General features: G+C 31.7%; 2 protein-coding genes across 2 annotated transcripts; both read left to right on the forward strand.

Annotated features, from left to right (window-relative positions):
- Positions 1-985: 985 nt before the first annotated feature.
- LOC106421874 lies at positions 986-12,123 on the forward strand. The gene is made up of 21 exons (XM_048776493.1): positions 986-1,699; positions 1,808-1,939; positions 2,028-2,099; positions 2,177-2,247; positions 2,320-2,419; positions 2,504-2,593; positions 2,708-2,843; positions 3,037-3,170; positions 3,244-3,303; positions 3,413-3,648; positions 3,910-4,333; positions 4,411-4,734; positions 4,826-5,347; positions 5,421-5,681; positions 5,742-5,983; positions 6,079-7,012; positions 7,088-7,231; positions 7,302-7,568; positions 8,641-8,726; positions 11,347-11,461; positions 11,974-12,123. Exons 1-21 carry the CDS (start codon positions 1,577-1,579, stop codon positions 12,121-12,123), a joined length of 4,623 nt encoding a protein of 1,540 aa, XP_048632450.1. The 5' UTR covers positions 986-1,576.
- An 87-nt stretch (positions 12,124-12,210) lies between these two features.
- Positions 12,211-12,642, forward strand: LOC106421894 (tubulin beta-3 chain-like). Its single transcript, XM_013862731.3, has one exon. The coding sequence runs from the start codon at positions 12,226-12,228 to the stop codon at positions 12,625-12,627; it is 402 nt and encodes a 133-aa protein (XP_013718185.2). The 5' UTR covers positions 12,211-12,225; the 3' UTR covers positions 12,628-12,642.
- Positions 12,643-23,073: the final 10,431 nt, after the last annotated feature.

Genomic DNA, 23,073 nt, shown 5'->3' on the forward strand with positions numbered 1-23,073 from the left:
ATAGAAAAGTTGGAGTCAGTGATAAATACAGCATATCAAGGGAGGGAACATATTAATTAAACATTTCAAATTTATATCATAAATACATCAATTTATGTGATTATCAATTTTCAATAAAATTAAACCAATGGTATTGTGATTAGATAATAAAAATTATAGAAAACACAAAAGAATGTTTGGCAATTAAGAATTTATTATGATTAGATAATAAAAATTATAGAAAACACAATAAATGTTTTCAGAATTTTATTTTTGTAGAACTGATGTCATAGAAAGAAATGAAAAACCTTTGGAATATAAAATAATTTTGGTAATTTTTTATATGTAAAGATACTAGTAAAATATTTATAGAGATTTTATCTAGATTTTCGAGGTCAGCAATCATAAAGTATTTTAGATTGATGAATAAATGTCTTGAACCTTAAAGCAAAAACTTAAGAGTATTGGAAGGTTCTACCTATTGGAATTCTTAAAATACATATGTATATATATATATATATTATATATGTGTATGTAGTTATGAGATCTACTATTTTTGTGAAGAACCTCATCCAAAAGTTCTTAAAACAATTGTAGTGGATCTCTGTTAATACTTTTCTAACTTTTTTTGGCAAAAATTGCAACTTTTAAATTCTATGCCGACTTAAATGTATGGTTCGATTCGTAGAAAAGTGGGATTCAACTAGTGACCATTCTGGAAACAAGATGAACAAATAGAAAAATAACGTAAAAGAATAAAATTACAAGAATGAAAAGGAATGGTTCGATCGGTCCGACGGTCCGGTTTTCAAAACACTGCAAATATGTAACATGGAAAAGTGTATTATATATATACATATATTATTTAATATATATAAACTATAAGTTCTATAAAAAATATACACCGCGCGGACACGCGGATCAAAAGCTAGTAATCTTTTATACTAAGAGCGATTTAAGTAAGCCATGACAAAGAAAAACACAAATCTTCACAATATCACTATGCTCAGTCACTCTTAAAATTCATCTCTAGGATATTTGAAAAAAACTTTTAAAATAGATTAGTTTTTGATGTTGAAAAGAGGATTGATTAAAAAGGAGAGTGAAATCAAAGGTAAGAGAAAAAAGTTCTTCTATTTCGATATCTACTCCCTTGTAATAAATAATAAAGGAGAAAAATTGCATTTGAAATTTTAATTTACTGTTTTGGGGATGGTATAAGAAAGTGGCTAATTTCAGCGACTACATTGTAATACATAAAGAAAAAAAAAATCACACAGTGTTGCTAAATTTTTATTAACAACTAGTTTAATCAAGGTTATGTTAATTGGAGTTACTACTTTGATGATGATGATGCTGTAAAAAAAAAAATCTTGTAATGTTTTATTTAGTACCCTTTCCCATCATAGTGTAAAAACAAAGCGACTAATCAGACGATTGAAGAAGGAAGTTAGAGTCTGTGAGAGCTCCTTTCTCTCTGTTACATTTCTCATAAGCCTTCTTCATCTATATCAGAGACACTCGCGCCAGAACCTTGAGTCGCGAAGCGCGATTCAATTGACTGTTTAGACCTACGATTCCGGCGAGACAGAGCGGGATGACGAAGGTGAGAGATGGATTGTTGCTTGGGAAGAAGACGATCCTCAAGAGCGATTATCTCCCAGCTTGTCAGAACAAGTCCGTGAATCCTCGGATCGAAAGTGCTCCAAATTACCATCAGGTTCGCTCCATTCTCTATCTTAGTAATTGATATCTTTAGGTATTGTCGTGAATTTCGACTATCCTCTCTGCTGCTAGTGATCCATCTCGTTGTTTTGGCCTTCTTCAGGCTCGCTCTCTGCATGTTCACGGCGTCGCTATGCCAACCGCCGTTGGGATACGAAACCTTCTTGACCACATCGGAGGTCACAAAGCCAGCAATCAAGTTCAAGTTCTTTGGATTAGTCTTAGGGAGGAACCGGTAACTCAGAGTTTCTATCAATATAGATTAGACTGTATTGTTCCTTGCTTCAGCATGTTTACTTCTGTGAACTTGCCTTTTATGGCAGGTAATATACATAAATGGGAAACCATTTGTTCTACGTGATTTGGACAATCCTTTCACCAACATGGTAGTACATGTTACTTTTGTATGTTAATTAGCCTTTTATACATTGGTTGAACCTTTCAGTTTATGTTTATTTATGTTTCTGATCAGGGTATGAAGAGGTTAAATGTAGATCAAATGGAAGAAGATTTAAGAGGAGATGTTCTCATGGAGGCATCTAGGTTTATATCTTAATCACTATAACCGCTTGCTCCTATAAATGATCTCTGACTTTGTTTTTTTTTTCCTGGCAGACATGGTAACAAGATCCTTGTGACTGATGAACTACCAGATGGTGAGATGGTAGACCAGTGGGAGCCAGTCTCAAATGAATCCTTAAAGACAATGCTTGAGGTAGTATTTTGTATGATACAGAGCATGCACCCTGTTATGGTGATTTCAAGGATCACATCACTATACACACTTCTCTGGATCTAGGTATACCAAGAACTGCAAGCTGAAGGCTACCTTGTCGAATATGCACGTGTTCCTGTGACAGAACCCAAAGACACAGATTTTGATGCGCTGGTAAACTTTGAATGAATGATCTTATCTCTTTACTTTTGCTATTTGCTAGGTACATAACACACTATATGGGTGGTTCCTGTCATTTAAAATATTCATGTAACTGTGTGTTTGCAGATTAGGAAGATATCTCAGGCTGACATTAACACGGAGATCATTTTCAGTTGCCAAATGGGACGTGGAAATACGACGGCTGGAATGGTGATTGCAACTCTCCTCTATTTCAAACGTCCTGGAGCATCAGGTACTTCATCTGCGAGTGCTTATTTATTTATTTTTTTTATTTTTTGAGACAGTAATGAAACAGTATAGATTAGCAAAGTGATCATATCTCAACCCTCTTCTCCATAGCATCTTCTTATACATATAGATGTAAGACCAGGATCCATGTTTTCTGGAACAAAATATAAACTGGTACGAGTTTCTACTAACCTGTCATTTCTTTCTTCCTTCAGACAACTACTTTGGGAGAATCTTTACAACTGGTAGAAATATTACTTATGATCTGCCAAATTCTGAGGAGGACAAAATCCGTAGAGGGGAATATGCAGTTATTAGAAGCTTGATACGAGTCTTAGAGGTATTTAGTCCTTTCTGTGTGTCTTCTTCTGTTCATCTTGTCCTGCTGTGTCTAACTGTTTTCATGATTCCAGGGTGGTGTAAAAGGCAAAAGGCAAGTTGATAATGCCATAGACAGATGTGCATCCATCCAGGTCTCTTCTGCTCATTTTAATATCCAAGTATACGATAATGTCTATCAGACTTTATGGGTTTTAACTTCGGGTAAAAATGTCTAAATTTTTTTCATCAATCAACATACAGAACTTACGAGAGGCAATCCCAACCTACAGCAGTAGTATACTGCGTCAACCCGATGAAAAGAAGAGAGAGGCAGCAGTCTCATTGTTTGTTGAGTACCTGGAAAGATACTACTTCCTTATATGCTTTTCTGTATACCTTGATTCAGAGGGTGCCTTCCTCCAAACTGGTTCGCTTGACCATGTCAGTTTTGCTGATTGGATGCAAGCTAGGCCAGAGCTCTATGGCATTCTTCGCAGGTACTGACAAGCAGCCCTTTTTTCTGTTTCTCTCTACAAACCGTTATCTATCTGCTTGCTTGTAGATATGGTTGTTCTAGCTCATGTTTTTCCTTGGACATTTGAGAGGCTTTTCCTATGTTCAACTAGCTCTCTGCGGTTGTATCTCTTGGAAGCTGTTGTAAAATAATTTGAATGCCAGAAACTAATATATGGTACTTGTGTTTCAGACTGCATATGCTTTTCAGGTGACTCATGTTTGTTCATCTTTGCCACTTTCAGGTTTCTCAGGAGAGATCCTATGGGTGCCCTTGCAGCTATGAAACCTTCTTTGACAAAGGTTGAAGAATCTACAGATGGGCGCCCCCATGAGATGAGTGAAGTCGCTGCGCTTAGAAGTGGGGTAGTACTGGGAAGTCAAACTGTTCTGAAGAGTGATCATAGTCCTGGTTGTCGTAATGCAAGTCTACGAGAGAGGGTGGACGGAGCACCGAATTTTAGGGAGGTTCCAGGATTTACTGTTTATGGTGTTGCGAACCCAACTGTAGATGGTATCCGATCTGTCATTGAAAGGGTTTGGAGTCTAAGAGGTCGCAGGCCGGTTTTTTGGCACAACATGAGAGAAGAACCTGTTATATATATCAATGGGATACCTTTTGTCGTACGTGAAGTTGAAAGGCCATATAAGAACATGCTAGGATATAAGGTAAACAATCTGTGTTGTCTGTATATGTTTTACTCTTCTGAATTGGTTGAAAAGCTTACATAAATACCTTGCTTTAGGGAACCGATAGGGATACAGTCGAAGGAGTGGAGGCTCTTCTGAAAGAGGATATTCTTAGAGAAGCTAAACGTTATGACGGTGCGATAATGGTCATTCACGAAACCGAAGACCAAAATGTTTTCAATTGTTGGGAACATGTGGATGCGTATTCTGTTCAAACACCGCTTGAAGTATTCAAAAACCTTGAGACTGAGGGTTTTCCAGTTAAATACGCCCGTGTACCTGTAACTGATGGTAAGGCTCCCAGAAGCTCAGACTTTGACACTTTGACATGGAATATCGCTTCTGCTTCCAAAGACACTGCTTTTGTCTTCAATTGCCAGGTTGAGTTTCCAAATCTGCTTGGTTATTTTTAAGTAATATTTTTCTGTTCTTGACTTACAGCATTCCATTCTTTCACTTGAACATACACAGATAGGGAGAGGTCGAACGACAACTGGAACTGTAATTGCCTGCCTAGTGAAGCTTCGCATGAATTATGGGAGACCTATTAAGGTTCTGACCGATTCAATTGTGTATGGCGATTCCTTAAGTGGCGAAGAGGAACATGGCCGTGCATTTGGAATGGATGACATCCTTCTGCTGCGTAAATTCACTACACTATTTGATAATGGAGTTGAATCTCGTGAGGCATTAGATTCTGTGATCGATAGATGTTCTGCAGTGCAAAATATCCGTGAAGCTGTTCTGCATTACCGAAAAGTTTTCAACCAACAACATGTTGAGCCAAGATTAAGAAATGCTGCACTGAAACGTAGCGCTGAATATTTGGAGAGATACTTCTGGTTGATTACCTTTGCAGCATACATTGGAAGCGAAAATCTTGATGTAGCATTTGTGAAAGGAGGGTATGAGAATTGGCTGCATGAAAAACCTGAGGTTCAAGCGTTGAAGTGGAGCGTAAGGGTAAGGCCTGGACGGTTTTTTACCATTCCTGTGAGCTCGCTCCCTCATTATTCAGGCTTGGATGGCTGTAAAATGTTTTGTTTTTATATTTTTTATTGCACAGGAGGAATTGCAGTCACGACAGGGGGATGCAGTCATGGAGTCAATTATCAACAAACGGAGTGGTTCTGTCTTGTGCAAAGGTTCCATACTTAAAAAGTGCCAAAGAACTTCAAGTCGTTTGCAGATTGATGAAGAAGGTGAGGATTCAACTGAGACAATAAGAGAAGAGGCAGATGTTTACATCAACGGAATTCCATTTGTCTTGAGAGAACTGCGTAAACCTGTTGATATCCTCACGCATGTTGGAATAGCAGGCATAGTGGTAAGGCTCAAACTACACCTGATAATAATACAATTATTGCAAATGCGATTCTGTTGATAGATATCCTCAATGCAGGTAGAAACACGGCTAAAAGAAGATATATTGTCTGAGGTTAGAGAGACTGGAGGTCGAATGCTATTGCATCGTGAGGAGTATAGCACGGCATCAAATCAATCTCAGGTTATTGGATATTGGGAGTATATTCAACCAGAGGATGTGAAAACATCTGCAGAAATATATGCTGCTCAGGAAAGAGACGCATTAGCTTCCAATGTAGACGCCATACATAGTTGCAAAGACGAGTGAGTATATCTATCAACCATCTGCTTTCTTTTCTCTCTTCTCATTTTATATTATACGCCCCAAATTTAAACTAATGAACACATGTTCAACACAGTTCGCTAGGCTTTGGGGCAAATGTGGATACAATCAGCAGTCTACCTGATGAGATGATTCTCATGATCGTGCGGTTTCTACCTGCGAAGGAGGCTGCTCGTGTTTTAGTTCTCTCAAAGAGATTCCAGAAGCTCTTTACCATTATACAAGATCCTGAGTTGGACGAGAATCAAGAGAATTTGAGAGGTTTCCTCGATAGAGTCTCTGCTCTGCCAGAACTTATCACCTGCATCAGAAGATTTTCACTGAAGTATAAAGAGCGCGTTGATTCAGCAGACTTTGCTCTTGTGAACAAATGTATTTGTCATGTGCTGAAGCTCGGAGTGATGGATTTTCAAATGTGCTTAGATGGTGTGGAGAAAGGTTATTCACTTCCTCCTGAGCTATTCACAAGCAAGACTTTGGCCAAGCTTACTCTCGGCAAAGGGTTTGAGATCGAAGATCTTCCCAGGGATGCTTTTCTACCGGCCCTTCAGACTCTGGTGCTTGACTCGGTCAGGTTCTTCTCTCTTCGTGGTTGTGCCTTCCAGGGGCTTCTTTCCGCTTCCCCTGAGCTTAGAGAACTGGTCATAGCAGCGATGTGTTGGGAGCACTGGGAGTGGTCAGGCATTTTATCTAGTCAGAGCCTTCGAAGAATCTCTATGGGTCGTGTCTTCTCTGCTGAATTTGATGGTCCTCATAACCAAAGCATCAGTTTCGATACACCCAAGCTTGAGTACTTGGAGTACTCTGATCTGGTTGCACACGACTATCCCATCATGAACCTTCCGGCCCTTCAAGAAGCTAAACTTACCCTTCAGATGCTGGTGAATACTCAATGGGACAATGTTGATCTTCCCCATGATGTTGATATATACTGGAGTAATCCAAAGAAACTACTCAAAGGGATAAGAAACGTCAAGGTCTTGCATCTGTCATCATCATCAACATTCGAAGTAAGTATTTTTTTGCTACTACTTGAGAAAATTTAAGAGAATAGGATTTTGAGGTGTTGTTGATTGTCGTTTCAGGGTCTTAACTACTTCTCCAAGTCAATTCCGATTTTAGCGGATCTCCATCATCTGACCATCACCCACGAAGACATCGAGTACTGCTGGGAATTCCTTCCTTGTTTGCTGGAGAGGTCTCCGAATCTGAAGACTCTCATCATTAGGGTATAGAATAGAGTTCTTTATAGATAATCCTTATGTTTTTACAATCACTGATCCTCCTCCTTTTTTGAAGGGTGGATTGCACTATGGACAAGATGATGTTTGCAGGTGCTTGTCTAGCTATTCTTGTCTTGTGACCTCAGCTCTGGAGGTGGTGGAGGTTAGCTTACACGACAGCACTTCGAGGGCTGAGTGGGATCAGTTGGAGCATTTCTTAGGAAAGCTCCCCTGTCTCCAGCTGCTCAAAGTCAGATGTGGAGGAAAGATCAGCAGAGAAGAGAAGCTTAGGATGGCGAGAGAACTCTGTCAGCTTCCAAAAGCCTCGTCCAAGTGCAAGATTGTATGCACTTGAAAGGTTGGTTTGCACTTGAATCCCTTCGTACGTTCATAAACTAGTCACTAACTTGGACAATTTGTTCACTTGATGCAGCTTTGGAGGCATCACAACATACTTGCAACAAATTGCTACTAGAAACTTTGAATGTCTTCCATTTGCGAATGCTATTAAAAACTATGCACTCCTTCCTTGCAATTAAAACCGTTTATCAATAGGAGATATGAGACTCAGGTTAAAAGTAAACTGTATATCTGTAACGTTTGCTTTTGCTTAGACTGGATACTCTGAAGACTGATATAAAATCATCTCACTTCTTGAGAACACATCCGTTTCATCATATTTGGCTGAGCGATTAACAATTGCATCCATGGAGAAGCTCATCAGGTCATCTTATTATAGGTGCTGCTATATATGGCCAAGACAAAATGTTTATAAAGCATATATGCACTCAAACAATAAAATTGCATATAATTAGATAATCCATCATTGATTTTTAGAAAAAAGCAATTAAAACCGTTCGTCAACGTGAGATATGAGTCTAGGATCAAAATAGTAAACTGTATATCTATGGAAGAAACAAGAAATCACTTATTCTTCACTTGCAGCTACTAAGATGCAATCTGGAGCAATTTCACAAGCTCTTTACTAAGAAATGGATATTCTGAAGACTGATATCAAATCATCTCACTTTTTCGGAACACAAACCTAAGTTGACTATATATATCTCATAAATATTCTGAATTGCAAAATTAATGGAATCACATTTTAAAAACATTCATCACAAAAATCCAAAAAAAAGCAAAAATTTACCACGAGTATCTATAATCTAAAAATACGTTAACAGTTAGTTTATTACATTCTAGGCCAGTTATCACTACTGAAATCACTACTGATTTACTTTCCCAATCTTTCTCTTCTCCAAACTTTCTTTTTCTTTTTATTTTCTGTATTTCTTCTCCAAGCTCTCTTTCTCTGTTCCTTTTTTTTAAAAGTTCCATTCATTACAAATTATGATATGATTCATTTTTGTTCCATTTTCAAGTACAAAAAATATCAATTATGATGCGTTGAACAGCGTCATGGGATTCATATTGCATACAAGGAGGATTGCGTGAATCTCATCCTCACTATAGTTCCCAGCAGTGATCTCTTGTCTTCCTGGTATCCGCCGGAATCGAAACCCTAGTACCACTCCCAACCATCCTCTATTTTTCAAACGAATATAGCTTCTGGTAACTGAATCTGGGACCAAATCGAAAAGGTTTGAGCAGTCCTGTATATGTATTTATACGAATACGCAGGAGAGTGAAGGATGGGATTTGAAACTAGATTGGTGCTTCGAGGAGGAAGGAGTAGAAGAAGAAAGAAAAGGGGGCGAGAAAGGAGAGAGATATAGGGATTTTGGAAAACATACGAAATAGGTTGTGTAGAAAAAGGTAGGGACAAAACTGCCATTAAAAAAAAACACAGCATCAAAAAAAAAGCATAATTCTATCAGTGCAAATATCGCAGTTATCAGTGTATAAAAGTGTTAATCTTATATATTAAAACAGAAGTCACAACCTTGATTCATATGTGATTTTTTTTAAAAATGGACCTAATGAACCTATTCATAGAAATTCATACTACATTTTAATTCAGACTAATAATAAATAGAAATTTTAAAATATTGTAATCATAATATCTTTTGATATCTTTTCATTTTAAATATAAATATATTTATTTTAAAAGTCTAACAAATCTGTTTGAAAATATTTTTACAAGATCTTCATTTTCGAAATTATATTTAAATATTTTCACTAATTTTGAAATTAGTTTAAAATATTATTATACATTAATATATTCAGTTATATAAAATGAAAAATAAAAAAATCTATAATATTTTATTTATTATATAATCATAATCAATCATATTAAAATAAAATTATTATATTGAGCTAAATAAAATTATTATATTGAGCTAAATATAATAAAATTGTATTAAATTTATATATTTATATATTTATTTTCGTAATTATAAAATATTTATGTTCAAAAATAAAATCTAATATGTTGGTAAGATGGGTTAACATTATCAAACTATATAATACATGTATAAAAATTAACATGTATTTCTTTAAAGTTAATAATATAAAATCTTTGTAACTACTTTAATCATAATATATTTTCATTTAAAATATAATATAATATATATTTATATATTATATTTAAATATTCTAATAAATCTATGTAAAAATATTTAAACAATAACTTAATGTATTTTAAGTTATCGTTTAGAAATGAAAATAAATAAAGTATATCATATTTTATCTACTTTTATAGTCATGATCATGTTAAAATATAATTATTATACTAAAATAAATATGATAAATTATATTGGAAAATTGCCACTAATACCACTTTCCTAATACCACTTTTCAACTTTACACTTTTCAATTTTACCATTAAAATTTTAATGGCTAAAGTACCATTATACCCTTATTTAATCAAACATACACCTATTTTCTTTCTCCCACGATTCAAACAGTTCGCAAATTGAACGACGAGATTCACGACTCCAGGGAGATTCTACGATTATGATGATTTCTCCGGTGAGATTCGACGACTCCGGCGAGATTTGAAGACGCTGACGTCCGACGAGATTTGGCGAAGACTATAAGCTCAAACGAACAAAACATGACGAATGCGTAACAAAGGTGAGAGGATAATATATGGTGAGTTTCGTCTCTTTCTGTAGTTTAGTCTTTGATTTCTCAAAATCGATCAATTTCTGAGAAGGAAGACGAAGTCTTTCTCATGAAGTTTTCAAATCTCAAATTTATAAGACTTTATAAATTTATCGATCAAGAACATAGGGCTTATGAATGAAGACGACTAACCACCATCAAGTTTTTTCGATTGTGTTTATGAATTCCATGGAAGCTCCACTGTTTCAATCTCCTTCTTACTTTCTCGATTCAACTTAGTTTTACAATCTATACCAAAATTCCGTAAAAGTAATCACTAAAGCTTTTGGATATCGTTTTTGGTTTCGGCTTAGAGTAATCAGAAGAATGCTGAAAGAACCCTCCTTTATCCACTTGTAAGTCTAAATGAGACATATAAGCTTGTTTGGTAGTTGTCTCAGTGTGAGATGCTTTTATCTTTGGGTTGCTTATGAATTCTTAGTTTAGTATGTGTCTCTTGCTTCAGTTTATCCATTGATATTCCTTGTTAATTTGGAAAATTTTGTTAATTTGGTGAATATCTTGTAGTTTCAGGGCTAACTGCAACTCGATCTGTGTATATTTTAGGTTATATAGAAGTTTATACTACTTTTCTACTAGTTTAGCTAATAGAATGTTTTCATTGGGTAATTATGCATTTTGTGTACTTGTGCTGTGGGTATATATATGCTCTGGTTCCGCCGTTCCGGTCTTTAGTGGTCATATGTACTTGTGCTGTGGGTACTATAGATGCTTTTGCAGTGAATTTAGGATACATTTATAAGATTTTTGTTCGATAATAGTAGTCTTCGTGTCAGCTTATTCATCTTTAAACATGGCCTCGTAGATAACTGGAAAAGGGGAAACAATATTATCTTCTGAAATTTGACCGAATGCTTTCTTTGGTAATATGTTCAGTATGACAAAGCTCCTAATGCATCAAAATGTGCTTTCTCACTTGAAATGTTTTGGCCAAATTAGTTTTGCATTAAGAAACGTTATGTTTCAGCCTGATAGGCTGTTGTTCACTGTTCTCTTGAAAGACCTGTGCTTATTCATTTATTTTCTCCATATAGGGGAGGTCGTGGTGGTGGCTACAAGGAATTGGATGAACAAGAATTAGAGGAAACAAAGAGACGAAGGGGTGAGGCTGAAGAAGTAATAGCATATGCTTCTAATGCAGAGTTCTTTGTTACTTCTTTTGTTGCATTTAGTTCTTTTATAAATGTTTATAAATCATTTTTGAGTTCCTTGTACTCATTTTGCCTAGCATTCCTCAAAAACTTCCCAAGTTCACACATTTATATGTTTTTTATAGACATATGCGATCCACTTTTGTTTGAAAACTTCTTTATAAAGACTTATAAATCGTCAAGTTGTACTTTTAACAATATCCTAAAATTCACATTTATAAGGAATTATAGTTCTGTAAAAATGTAGTGTTCACTATCCGAAAATATTAATCTTAACCAGAACTATTCAAATAACAAGTTAAGCCTTATTTGTTTTTTTGGATAACAGAAAGAAGCAAAACCTAAAATTAATTGAGCTCTTGTTTAAATACTTCTTTATAAAGATTTATAAATCGTCGAGTTGTACTTTTAACAATATCTTGAAATATAGATTTATATTTATAAAGGTGTAAAAAAATATTTGGAACAAATTTAATTTTTAGTAAATAACTCGTGTTTCCTTCTCCTAAGGTCTCTGACACTGTTGTTGAGCCATATAATGCAACGCTCTCTGTGCATCAGCTCGTTGAAAACGCTGACGAGTGTATGGTTCTCGACAATGAGGCTCTCTACGACATCTGCTTCCATACCCTCAAGCTTTCTAACCCCTCCTGTGAGTAAAAGACTCTGTATATATTAACCTTAATGTAACATTTGGGTCTTGACTTGTTTGTTTTGTGTGATTTGCTAGTTGGTGATCTGAACCATCTCATCTCGGCTACAATGAGTGATGTTACATGCTGTCTTTGTTTCCCTGGTCAACTCAACTCCGACCTTAGGAAGCTCGCTGTGAACCTGATCCCTTTCCCAAGGCTCCACTTCTTCATGGTGGGTTTTGTTCTGTTGACATCGAGAGGATCACAGCAATACAGTGCCTTCAGTGTCCCTGAGCTGACCCAGCAGATGTGGGATGCGAAGAACATGATGTGCGCTGCTGACCCTCGTCACGGACGTTACTTAACTGCATCCACTGTGTTCCGTGGAAAGCTGAGCACTAAGGAGGTTGATGAGCAGATGATGAACATCCAGAACAAGAACTCATCCTACTTTGTGGAATGGATCCCGAACAACGTCAAGTCCAGCGTCTGTGACATTGCAACATTAACTCTTATAATAGTTTTATAAATTCTTATATACAGATTTATAAGCCTCTATAAAATTTTATAAGACTTCATAAAAGAATTACCTTTTGAAATTCTACAAATCCTCATAAATGATTTTATAAACCCTTATAAATAATTTTAAACATTCTTATAAATGATTTATAGACCCTTATAAAAAGTTTCTATATATTCATATAAATGATTTTTAAAACTTTATAAATGAAATTACCTTTCTAAATATTTATAAATGATTTTATAAAACCTTATAAATATTTGGTATATTCTTATAAGTGATTTTATAAAGGTTTATAAATCATTTATAGGAATATATATAAACTATTGATAAAGGTTTATAAATGATTTCTAAATTTTCATAAATGATTTATAAACATTTATAAATTATTTATTATCTTTATAAAGCCTTATAAGGATTTTATTATGATGATATAATTTGATATGGTTTCTCTGCCTCTTCTTTATAAAACAACTAGATTTTGACCCGCGCTTTCAAAGCGCGGGATTATTTTCGAAACATTCCAAATTTATTTGATATAAATTTGTATTTTAATTGTATCTACACTTAGATATTACAAATGAAAAATTATATTCAATGTTTTGAAATCCGACCCGACCCGCAATTAAATTGCCAAATTCGGTGGTTCATATGTAATCCATTTTAGTTTTTTTTTTAACTCTTATTTAAAAATTCTATAAAACCCGTAACAACCGCTAGATACGGATCCGCGCTGTGCGCGGATTTTATTTTATAAAATCTTACTAAAATTATCCATATTATGTTATACGGTTTCGAATTTGTCAGTTTTTTTTTGTGTTATATAATAGGTGGATATAATAAACATTTTTGACATCTAAATTGTATATTGTCTTTATAAGTATATAATTGATTTGTATTATAATATATGTTGTACTTGATGCTAGTTTGTAATGTATAATGTTTCATATGTAGTAGGAATGGACATTCAACTACTCATTCGGGTTTGCTTCGGGTATTCTTAAGTTTAGAGTTTTCGAGGTTAAAATTTGAGTTCTATTGGTGACAAAAAAAATTAGCTCCATTTGGATATTTATAAATTTTGGGCAGGGTTCGTTTGGATCTTTGTGGATTCGGTTGGGGTTTGAATAACCCGTTACAATTATTTTAAAAAATTTAAAAGTCATATATGCTTTAATTTTTAAAAATCTAAAAATAAAATAATATGTTACATATAAATTTGAAAAATGTATGATGAATACCTTAATTTAACATATAAATTAGTTTGCATTTTATATTTGGATAGAAAATTAATAAATATTTTAAGTATGTTTAGTGTTTTGAGTATTGTTTGACTATTTTAGACATTTACTTTTATTATCTGTATATATTTTTAAATATTTTGAACAATTCCAAAATATCTAATATTTTAGATATTTTATATATTAAGCCTAAAAAATAATATATTTAAGTATCTAAATATATTTGGATACATTCGAATATCCAAAATACTTTGGTTTGGGTCAGCTTTGGTTCACTCAATACCAAAATTTTAAACCCATTCGAATATTTAACTAATTTTTGTTCAAGTTCAGTTCTTAAGATTCAGTTCAGTTCTTCGGATTTGGGGTTTTCGCCCAGCTCTAATATGTAGTAAATTAGTGGTTTGATTTAGGGATTGATTGTGATATTTTATTTAATTAAGGAGGTGATTTTGTTAAATCTTTAAATTATTTTAAATTAGATTATACAAAATAATTTAGTTCAACTAAACATAATTTCTAATACAATTTTAACCAAAATAATTTTGTTTAATCTAATTATTAGTTTCGAGTTTCATTTCATTTTTTGAACATTATAGTTATCAAAGTGTATTATTGAAAAATACACACGCTTAATTTTGCTTTAGAAATTTCATATTAACATTAGGATTAATAACTTTTTAAAAAAAGTTATGTAAATATTATTAAATATATCACAATTTGTTAGGGATTTATATAGGTTACATTTTTTGTGGAAAAATATTACACATTTGGTCCATCTAATATCAATTGAAAGTCTTTTAAAATACATTACTTTATCCAGTAAAAAATATTTTCGTTTATAGATTAGACCCATTAATCAAACACGATATAAGAGAGATACAAAATATATTTATGAATAATAAGTCGCAGATGACGTCAGATGTAATTGAAAACATATGTCTTTCATTACTATTTGATGGATTGGGCTCATCAAATAAACATATTATTATTTGTCCATTATTATTTGAAGGTAGACTATAAGCAGAGCCATGTTTTGATTATTATAAAAATAATTTAATTTTGTATTGTTTTTCTATTAGCAGATAACCGAAGGTATGTTTAATATGACTTCAGTATAGTTGTATGTAACGATGTTGGTTTAATTTAAGTAGTTTGGTGAATTTTATATAAGTAGCGTGTGTATTATTGTAATATTCTAGTAAGAGTCCAAAAGTTAATGACAACTTCTAATGGTAGATAAAAAATAGGACTCTATTTCAATAGAGTAGATTATATCATTTCTCAGATTTTTTTAGCAAACAGAGGTACATCATTAACATCATCCACAATCAACTAAAGGATATATATATAGACTCGGTAAAGTTCAATCATGATTCATGAGCAAATCTACACTCAAGAACGATTCAACATCCAGAAATATTCTATAATTCACCACAAAACAGCCACGAAGATCGTCTGATCCACATCTAAAGCCGCCTCCGGAGACTTCTCCAACACTCCCCATTCTTCTTGGAGACACTCGCTCTTATTCTTAGCTAAGAACGCAACGATATACAGCAAACTTAATATCCCCACGAACCTCTGCTGCCTCATCTCGCTGTTTTCCACCACATGATAAATATATATAAACTATTGATAAAGGTTTATAAATGATTTCTAAATCTTCATAAATTATTCATAAACATTTATTAATTATTTATAATCCTTATAAAGCCTAATAAACTGATTTTATAAACTCTTATAAATGAATTATACTTTAATAATATATTTAAAAAACTTTATAGACTGATTTTATAAAGTCTTATTAATTGTTTTATAAACCATTATAAATAATCTTTCATTTATTATAATAATTTACAAACATTTATATTAGAATTATAGACACTTGCTTTATGAATATTTTACTACTAAATGTTTGTAAAGATTTATAAACTCTTGAAAAAGATTTATTAACTCTTATAAATTGTGGTATGAAGATTATTAAACTCTTATAATATTTTTATAAACCCTTATATACAGATTCATAAACTTTTATAAATATATTTATAAAACCTTATAAATGATTTATAAGTTCTTATAAATAGTTTTATAAACCCTTATAAGAGGTTTCTAACATGCAAGATAATATTGATTAGCTAGAGCCCAAGCTGCAGCAAAACTACCTTCCTTTCCCTTGTATCAGAACTTTGCAATTGATCAACCTTCTCAGTGGGAAGATAAGGGCCAGTTTCATCCATCCTAGGACCAACAGAGCCTCTCTCACGTTTGTCTAACAGATGCTGCAGAAGGAGGAACATGCGAGTGGTTCCTGTTTGCGTTTCGAGGAACTTTGTTTTCCTTCATTGTTCCGTTTGCAAATGAACATCCCGCATAGAACTTATCCGAAAGACCATCTTCTGGATCTTTAGATTCCACTTCTGCTAACATCTCAACGGCTCTGTCGTAAGACTTCGTGAACGGTTCATCTCCGAACTCAATCTCTGCAGAAGAGTCTCTCACAGCATCAATCAGAGATTTAGCTTCTGGGATTCGACCCATACGCATCAAGCAGATGGCCAGGTTGCACTGTTTGTTTTTGTCTGGCTCCAAACACAAAGCTCTCCTATTCATAGATACATAAGTGCATATAAGGAAAAGACTCGCAAGGGCAAACACAAACTAACAAGAACCAAACCTTGTAAAGCATTGAGTTGTACTATCAATAATATCTTAAAACCCAGATTTATAAGAGGTTATAATTTTTTTAAATAAAATGTTCACTATCCGAAAATATTTCTCCTAACCAGAACTATTCAAATGACAAGTCTAAATCAACCTTATTTGTTTTTTGAATAACAGAAGAACAAAAATCCTAAAATTACTTGAACCCCGATTTATAAAGGTTTATAATTTTTTGAAAACTCAATGTTCACTATCGAAACTCTTTCTCTTAGATCGACCTGTTGTAAACCAACCTTCGTTGATTTTTTTTTATAACAGAAAGAACAAATCCAAAATATTACTTGAATCGAACAAAAAAAATACACAAATTAGAAACATACCAGTGTGAATCGTGATTCTCGTAATTGCTTATCGCTAGATGCGTGAGAGAGAGTGACGATGGAACTCAACGGAGACGACGATGGATCTCGTTGGAGATGACGACAGATCTCAACGGAGAGAGAAGAACGATCTCCACAGGGAGAGAGACGATGGATCTCGGAAAGAGAGACGGCGGATCTGACGGAGAGAGAGACGGTGGATCCGACGGAGAGAGAGACGGTGGATCCGAAAGGAGAGAGAAGAAGGATCACGACGGTACAGAAGAAAGAGACGATAGATTGAAGTAAAGATAAGATTAGTTTAGTCTTTTACCAATTAATGAATGTGATATTTATGAAAATGTCCTTTGAGTGGTGGTATAAGTGAAAAGTGGTATCATGTAAAGTGTATAAGTAAAATTTTCCCAATTATATTCAATTGATAAATTTATAAGTTTTATTGTTTAAATATAAACTATTTATTTAAAATATAATATGATGATTGAACGGCTTAAAATTAACAAACTATATAATATATGTCTAAAAATTAACATATCTTACACTTTTATATATACAATGATAAATTATCTAAAATGAATAAGCATAAAAATATTGATAAAAACAAATCCAGTTTTGAAATACGGGTCAGAATTTAACCTAAATTAAATACAAAATATTTTTTTAATATATTTTCTCATGAATATATTAATTTGCTTAATAACTAAATGCAAATACAATAAAATAAATATATAATAATAAGTGGCAAATACATAAATTTTAAACAATTAATTAATAATAACATGTAAATTATAAAATTATTGTATTTGAAATAGTTATATAAATATTTAAGTATATGATTAACATTAAAAATATATACCACTTATGTTCTAAAACAATAATTTATGTATAAAAAAGTGAAAACAAACACCTGTGCGGTTGCACGGGTCAAAATCTAGTTTCTCTTAAAAGAATCACTGCTATACAAAATAGCAAATATTTATTATCACTATTAAATCATGTAACAATATGTAATAAACAGTGTATCAGTTAACAATTGGTTTACCAGTGAACAAACGGCGTAACAATTAATATTTAACTAGATATTAACCTGCACATCTGTGCGGATATATTTATATTTTTAAATTAATATTTAAAATATAAATATGTTATAAAGATATATATCTAATATCAATTTTATGTATATAATTTTTATTTTGAAAATTTATATTTGTTGAAATTTGTTTGATAGTATTGTACTAATCATATATTAATGAAGTATTTTTGTTTATTTATTTAAAATGCAACATTAATATTAATAATTTAATTTTAAACATTAGTTTTATATGAATTATTAAAAAAATATTAGCTTCTTTGTTTAGAAATTTTTATTCTCGAAATGTTTTTATGTGAATAAATTAAATTATTTTTGTTATATTTTAAAATATTATTTTATTTAATATATTATATTATATTTCAGTTTAATGTTTTTATTTTTACTAAAAATATCAACATAAAATGTTACAACCAATAAAATATTATTTATTTCGTTTTATATAAAAATTTAAGGGTGAATTAGTTTAAAACCCTAAAAAAATGAAAATACCTATGATGTGACTAGTTTGTGTCTATGGAGAATGGTATCACATTGTGGGATTTAGGGTATTTGGTTAATTAGGGTAAAAGTCTAGTGTATGGGGTGCAATTTCTCAAAATTTAATTTGATAATTTAAAAAGAATTGGTCTATACTATTTAATTTCAAAATTCGTTATTGGAATATATAAAATATGGTCTATATTAAATATGATAAACTGTCAAATGATAATTAACTAATGACAATATATTTATGTTTTCTTAGAAATGTTATTGTTTAGATGTATATTTCTTTTTGTTAGGAGAATATCATATATGAGTAATTTTAGGATGATTAGTTAAATTTCTAATGAATGGTCTAACATAGACTTGTGTATGGTAGATAAAAAAATAGGACTCTATTTTAATAGAGTAGATACTAATTATTTTGGCTTATATGTTATGAACTAAGTTATTTCTCCATTAAATTAAATAAATTTTTGTATTGTGAATAAAAAGTGAGAATGAAATATTTTCTTACAGATATACAATTAAAAATGTAAGAAAAAAGATGTAAGAAGAAAGAGGTGTGTATGTGAGTAAAAGATCTGGAATAAAGAAAAAGGAGAAAGTGTAAGAGGTGGGATAAGAACCAATTCTTAGTTTTTTTTAGTTAAAAGTTAAGAGACGAGTTCTTATATTCCGTTAAAAATTTCATCCTAAGAACTCCGCAATAATCATGCTCGTATAGAAGAGAAAGAAAGTAGGAAGAGAGAGATAAAAATAAAAGGCATTTTCTTTCCTTCGTATACTCTTTTTCATCTTATCCACACCAAAAGTTATTTCACTAATTTCGGTCTCTATTAGTATCTAATCTATTAAAATAGAGTTCTATTTTTTATCTACTATTAATAAGTCATGACCATTTAAAAAATTACTTAATATGACATATTTCATTATTTACATTAATAATAAAACAAATATAAATATAAATTTATTTTAAAGTATAATAAATTCTGTTGAGAAAGAATCTAACAAAATCTTACCAACCTTCTAAATATTTTTATAAAATAACACTTAATTAATTTCGTAAATACTAATATAATTTTATAATTCAATGTTAATTAAAAATTTATTATAAAACAAGAAAATAAAATTCTATACTATTATATATATATTAATTATATTATGTATTATATTAAAATAGAAGTACTTTATGAATTAAATATGGGTAAATTATCTATTTTATTTTTAAAATAGTTTCATTTAAATAAATTATCACTCATCATCAAAATGTGTTAAAATTCGTAAACTATATTATATTTTTTTAGAAAAATAAATTTATAAACATAAATTCATTAACATAGGTTAAACTTTTATATTTACAACTACATATTATTTTATTTTTTTTTATTTTGAAACTAATATATTGTTTAAAAAATAATAATATACAAAAATATAATAGTTTATAACTAACCTTTAGTTCATATACTATTTAAAAATATGTTATTAGAAAACTATGAAATTTTAATTATTCATTCAAAATATTAATGACAAATCAAATATAAATTTAATATTTATATTAATTATAAACATATTCTGAGAGATGAATAAAAATCTTACCGAAATTAAAATTATTTATATAAAATAATGTATTAATTTAGTAACAAAACTATTTCGAAAATCATATAATCTCCCACCTCAAATATAGTTATGTAATTTTCCAAACAATTTTGACAAAATATAAAATTTTAAAAATAAGTATGCAAACTTAAAATGATAATATTTTAAAATTTTCAAAAGGTATAATTATAGCTAATAAAAAATAATTTCTTGAAATGTAACACGGAAAAACAAACTGTGTTATAAAAATTAAAGTAATCTAATATTTTGAAGTCTTAATTTAATAACAAAAAAAACTTAATATCATAACATCCAAAAAATATTCTATATCAATAAAATTTACTAAAATAATATGATGGATGCTACCATGTATACAATTTACTAAAATAATAGGTTTATATTCATAATATATAACACTAAAATTAAAATTGTATGCTTAAAATGTTTATAATAAATCAAAAGTATACATTTATAAAATAAAAAATATCTGCACGAATGTGCGGGTCAAAATCTTGTTGGGTATATTATGCCTAATCACTCTGGTTTAAAAACAAACCAATTCGAGATGAATAACAAAACAGAGATACATGAGAGAATCAATTCAAAAAAACTTGTGCTTCTTACATCTACGAGCATCATCTTGTATTTCGTTATACCGCAGCTCGAAATTAGCAAACGAGAGCCAGCCTTGTTGATCCGGTGACCAGTTCATCCACCGCTCGAATATCTGTCTGGCTCCGGCGATGTTCCCGAGCATCTCCTCCATGTGTGAGTACTTGTACCAGAGCTGGTCCACGCGAGGGAGAAGATAAACGGCTCGATCCCAAACGTTTCTGGCAGAGTTGACGAACTTGTTCTTCATCTCCGACTCTGCGTACTTGACCCAGAGCGCGTGGTTCCGGTGATGGTCTTTCAAGGCTCGTTCCCACACGCTCCTAGCACGCGCGTAATCCTTCTGTGACTCTTCCCAACGCGCGTAGTTTACCCAGACTTGGACATCGGATCGTCCTCCCCGGCTGACCCGGTCCTCAAACTCCTTACGGCGGCGGAGTCTGTAGTCGGAAAGTTCAGTCGAGTCAGTGATGCTATGCTCAGAGGGAAGGACCTCAGGCTCTTGCCTCTCTCGAGCCTCTCGGAGGAGCTGCTCGGCAGTGATTTGCACCGCCGCTGGGGACTTGTTCTTCACCCGTGTCGGCCTTGGAAGCTTCGAATCTTTTTCGCAGACGGAAACCATCGTGTTCTTGTCTTTATTTTGCTGTTGTTCTCTTTTCAGCAGAAACAGAGCCAACTAGTTTCTTATATACTCCCTCCGTATCAGAATATATGATATTTTAGAATATTGTTTTTGTTTCAAAATAGATGATATTTTAATATTTTTATATTATCTTTAATTTTACTGAAAACTGTGCAACCAATCAGATATTGCAGTCATTTATGTAATTGGTTGAATGAGTTTTAAATTATATTTTTAAGTTACTTTTTTGAAAGAAAAGAGATTTCTTAATCTTTGTGCATTAAGCCAAAACATCATGTATTGTGAAACAGAGGGAGTAGAACTACTCTTTCCTTTTTTTTCTCTCTTGTTTCTTTTTTTTTAATCTTATTTCCTTTTTTTTTTCGTTTTTCCTAAAACAAATTAGAAAAATAAAATAAGTAAATAAACAATCACATATTCAAACACATCTATACTATTAAAAGGGAATCATTCTTAAAAAATCTACTTATACAAAGTTGTTTGGACCTATTAGTTAGACTAACACCATATAATTTAGCCTATTTTTAAGCCAAAGTAATATTCCATACATCAACTCATAATTTCCTTAATATACAAAAAAGAGATATTGTAACTAACAACGATATTTTACCTAAAGATATTATTATCATTTTCTTAATACAGAAAATAACTTAAGAAAATAGTTATAACAAACGGATTAATATTAATGTACATATTTTTAAATATTAATGTCCCATTTTAAAACTAATTTATTTATATATGTAGTTGAAAATAATATTAAATTTTGATGAAATCTTATTAAAATTTGCAATTTATTTTTATTTTTAACTTGAATTTGCAAAAACTGTGTTTTATATTGAACTAGGTCTCATTTAACTCAAATTCAGTTTTTAGTACAACTCAGAACCAGTTAGAAGAGCGAGTCAGGATCCGACTGGTTCGATCGTACGATCCAATCAGATTTTCAAAATATTGGTTAATACATTTCAATAATTAAATATGTATTTTTAATAATGAATATCTTGACTACTAAAAACATACATATCATCTTTAAATTTATTTCAAACAAATCTCACACTATAAAAAATAATGAATAATAAAAACATTAAAAGTCAATAGTTATAATGTGAAACAAAAAAAATTATACTAGATTTAAAATTTATTAAAGATTAAAAATCTCAAATCCGCGCTTAAGAAGCGCGGGTCAAAATCTAGTTGTTGTTTATTTTCGGTTTTTGGTTTGGTTCGAATAAGAACCTTAGGCCCTCCACCCTCGTTAAAATGTTGAGTTCAACTCGGTTCTAGTTCATTCTTATTTTTTATTTTGATTATTTTGAATAATCTGGTAAAATCACATTTTGAATTTTGGATAAAATATCAAATAACTCGGATAAATTTAAATATTTTGGATAAAAATTTATTCAAGTTATTCCGTTCTATGGAGAAATTAAAATAATTTTAATTTTTCTGAATAAAAAATAATAGAATAATCCAGTTTTTTGGGGTAGTTCAGTTTATAAAAGTAATATATTTTTTTGGGATAGTTCACTTCAGTTTATCTCTTCTTTTTTTCATCTCAAATCTGCTTCTCCAACTCACCCTTATATTATCCAGAAAGCACAATGTTTCGAAAATCCTAATTTTTAGTTCTCAAGAACTTGAAACCTAATTCCAAAATCTTATTTGCATTCCGTCGTTATAATTTCCTCACACAAAAATTTCATCTTTGTCACTTTATTTCATCCCTCTCTCTATGTTTTCTGC

Source organism: Brassica napus, chromosome A1 (assembly GCF_020379485.1).
Source record: "Brassica napus cultivar Da-Ae chromosome A1, Da-Ae, whole genome shotgun sequence".
Lineage (NCBI taxonomy): Eukaryota > Viridiplantae > Streptophyta > Magnoliopsida > Brassicales > Brassicaceae > Brassica > Brassica napus.

Excerpts from the sequence above, each read along its gene's own strand:
- LOC106421894 (XM_013862731.3), top strand. The coding sequence starts at position 12,226 with ATGAGTGATGTTACATGCTGTCTTTGTTTCCCTGGTCAACTCAACTCC.
- LOC106421874 (XM_048776493.1), top strand. The coding sequence starts at position 1,577 with ATGACGAAGGTGAGAGATGGATTGTTGCTTGGGAAGAAGACGATCCTC. Across the intron at positions 4,735-4,825 it reads CTTTTGTCTTCAATTGCCAG|ATAGGGAGAGGTCGAACGAC; the intron begins GTTGAGTTTCCA and ends GAACATACACAG. Across the intron at positions 5,984-6,078 it reads ATACATAGTTGCAAAGACGA|TTCGCTAGGCTTTGGGGCAA; the intron begins GTGAGTATATCT and ends TGTTCAACACAG.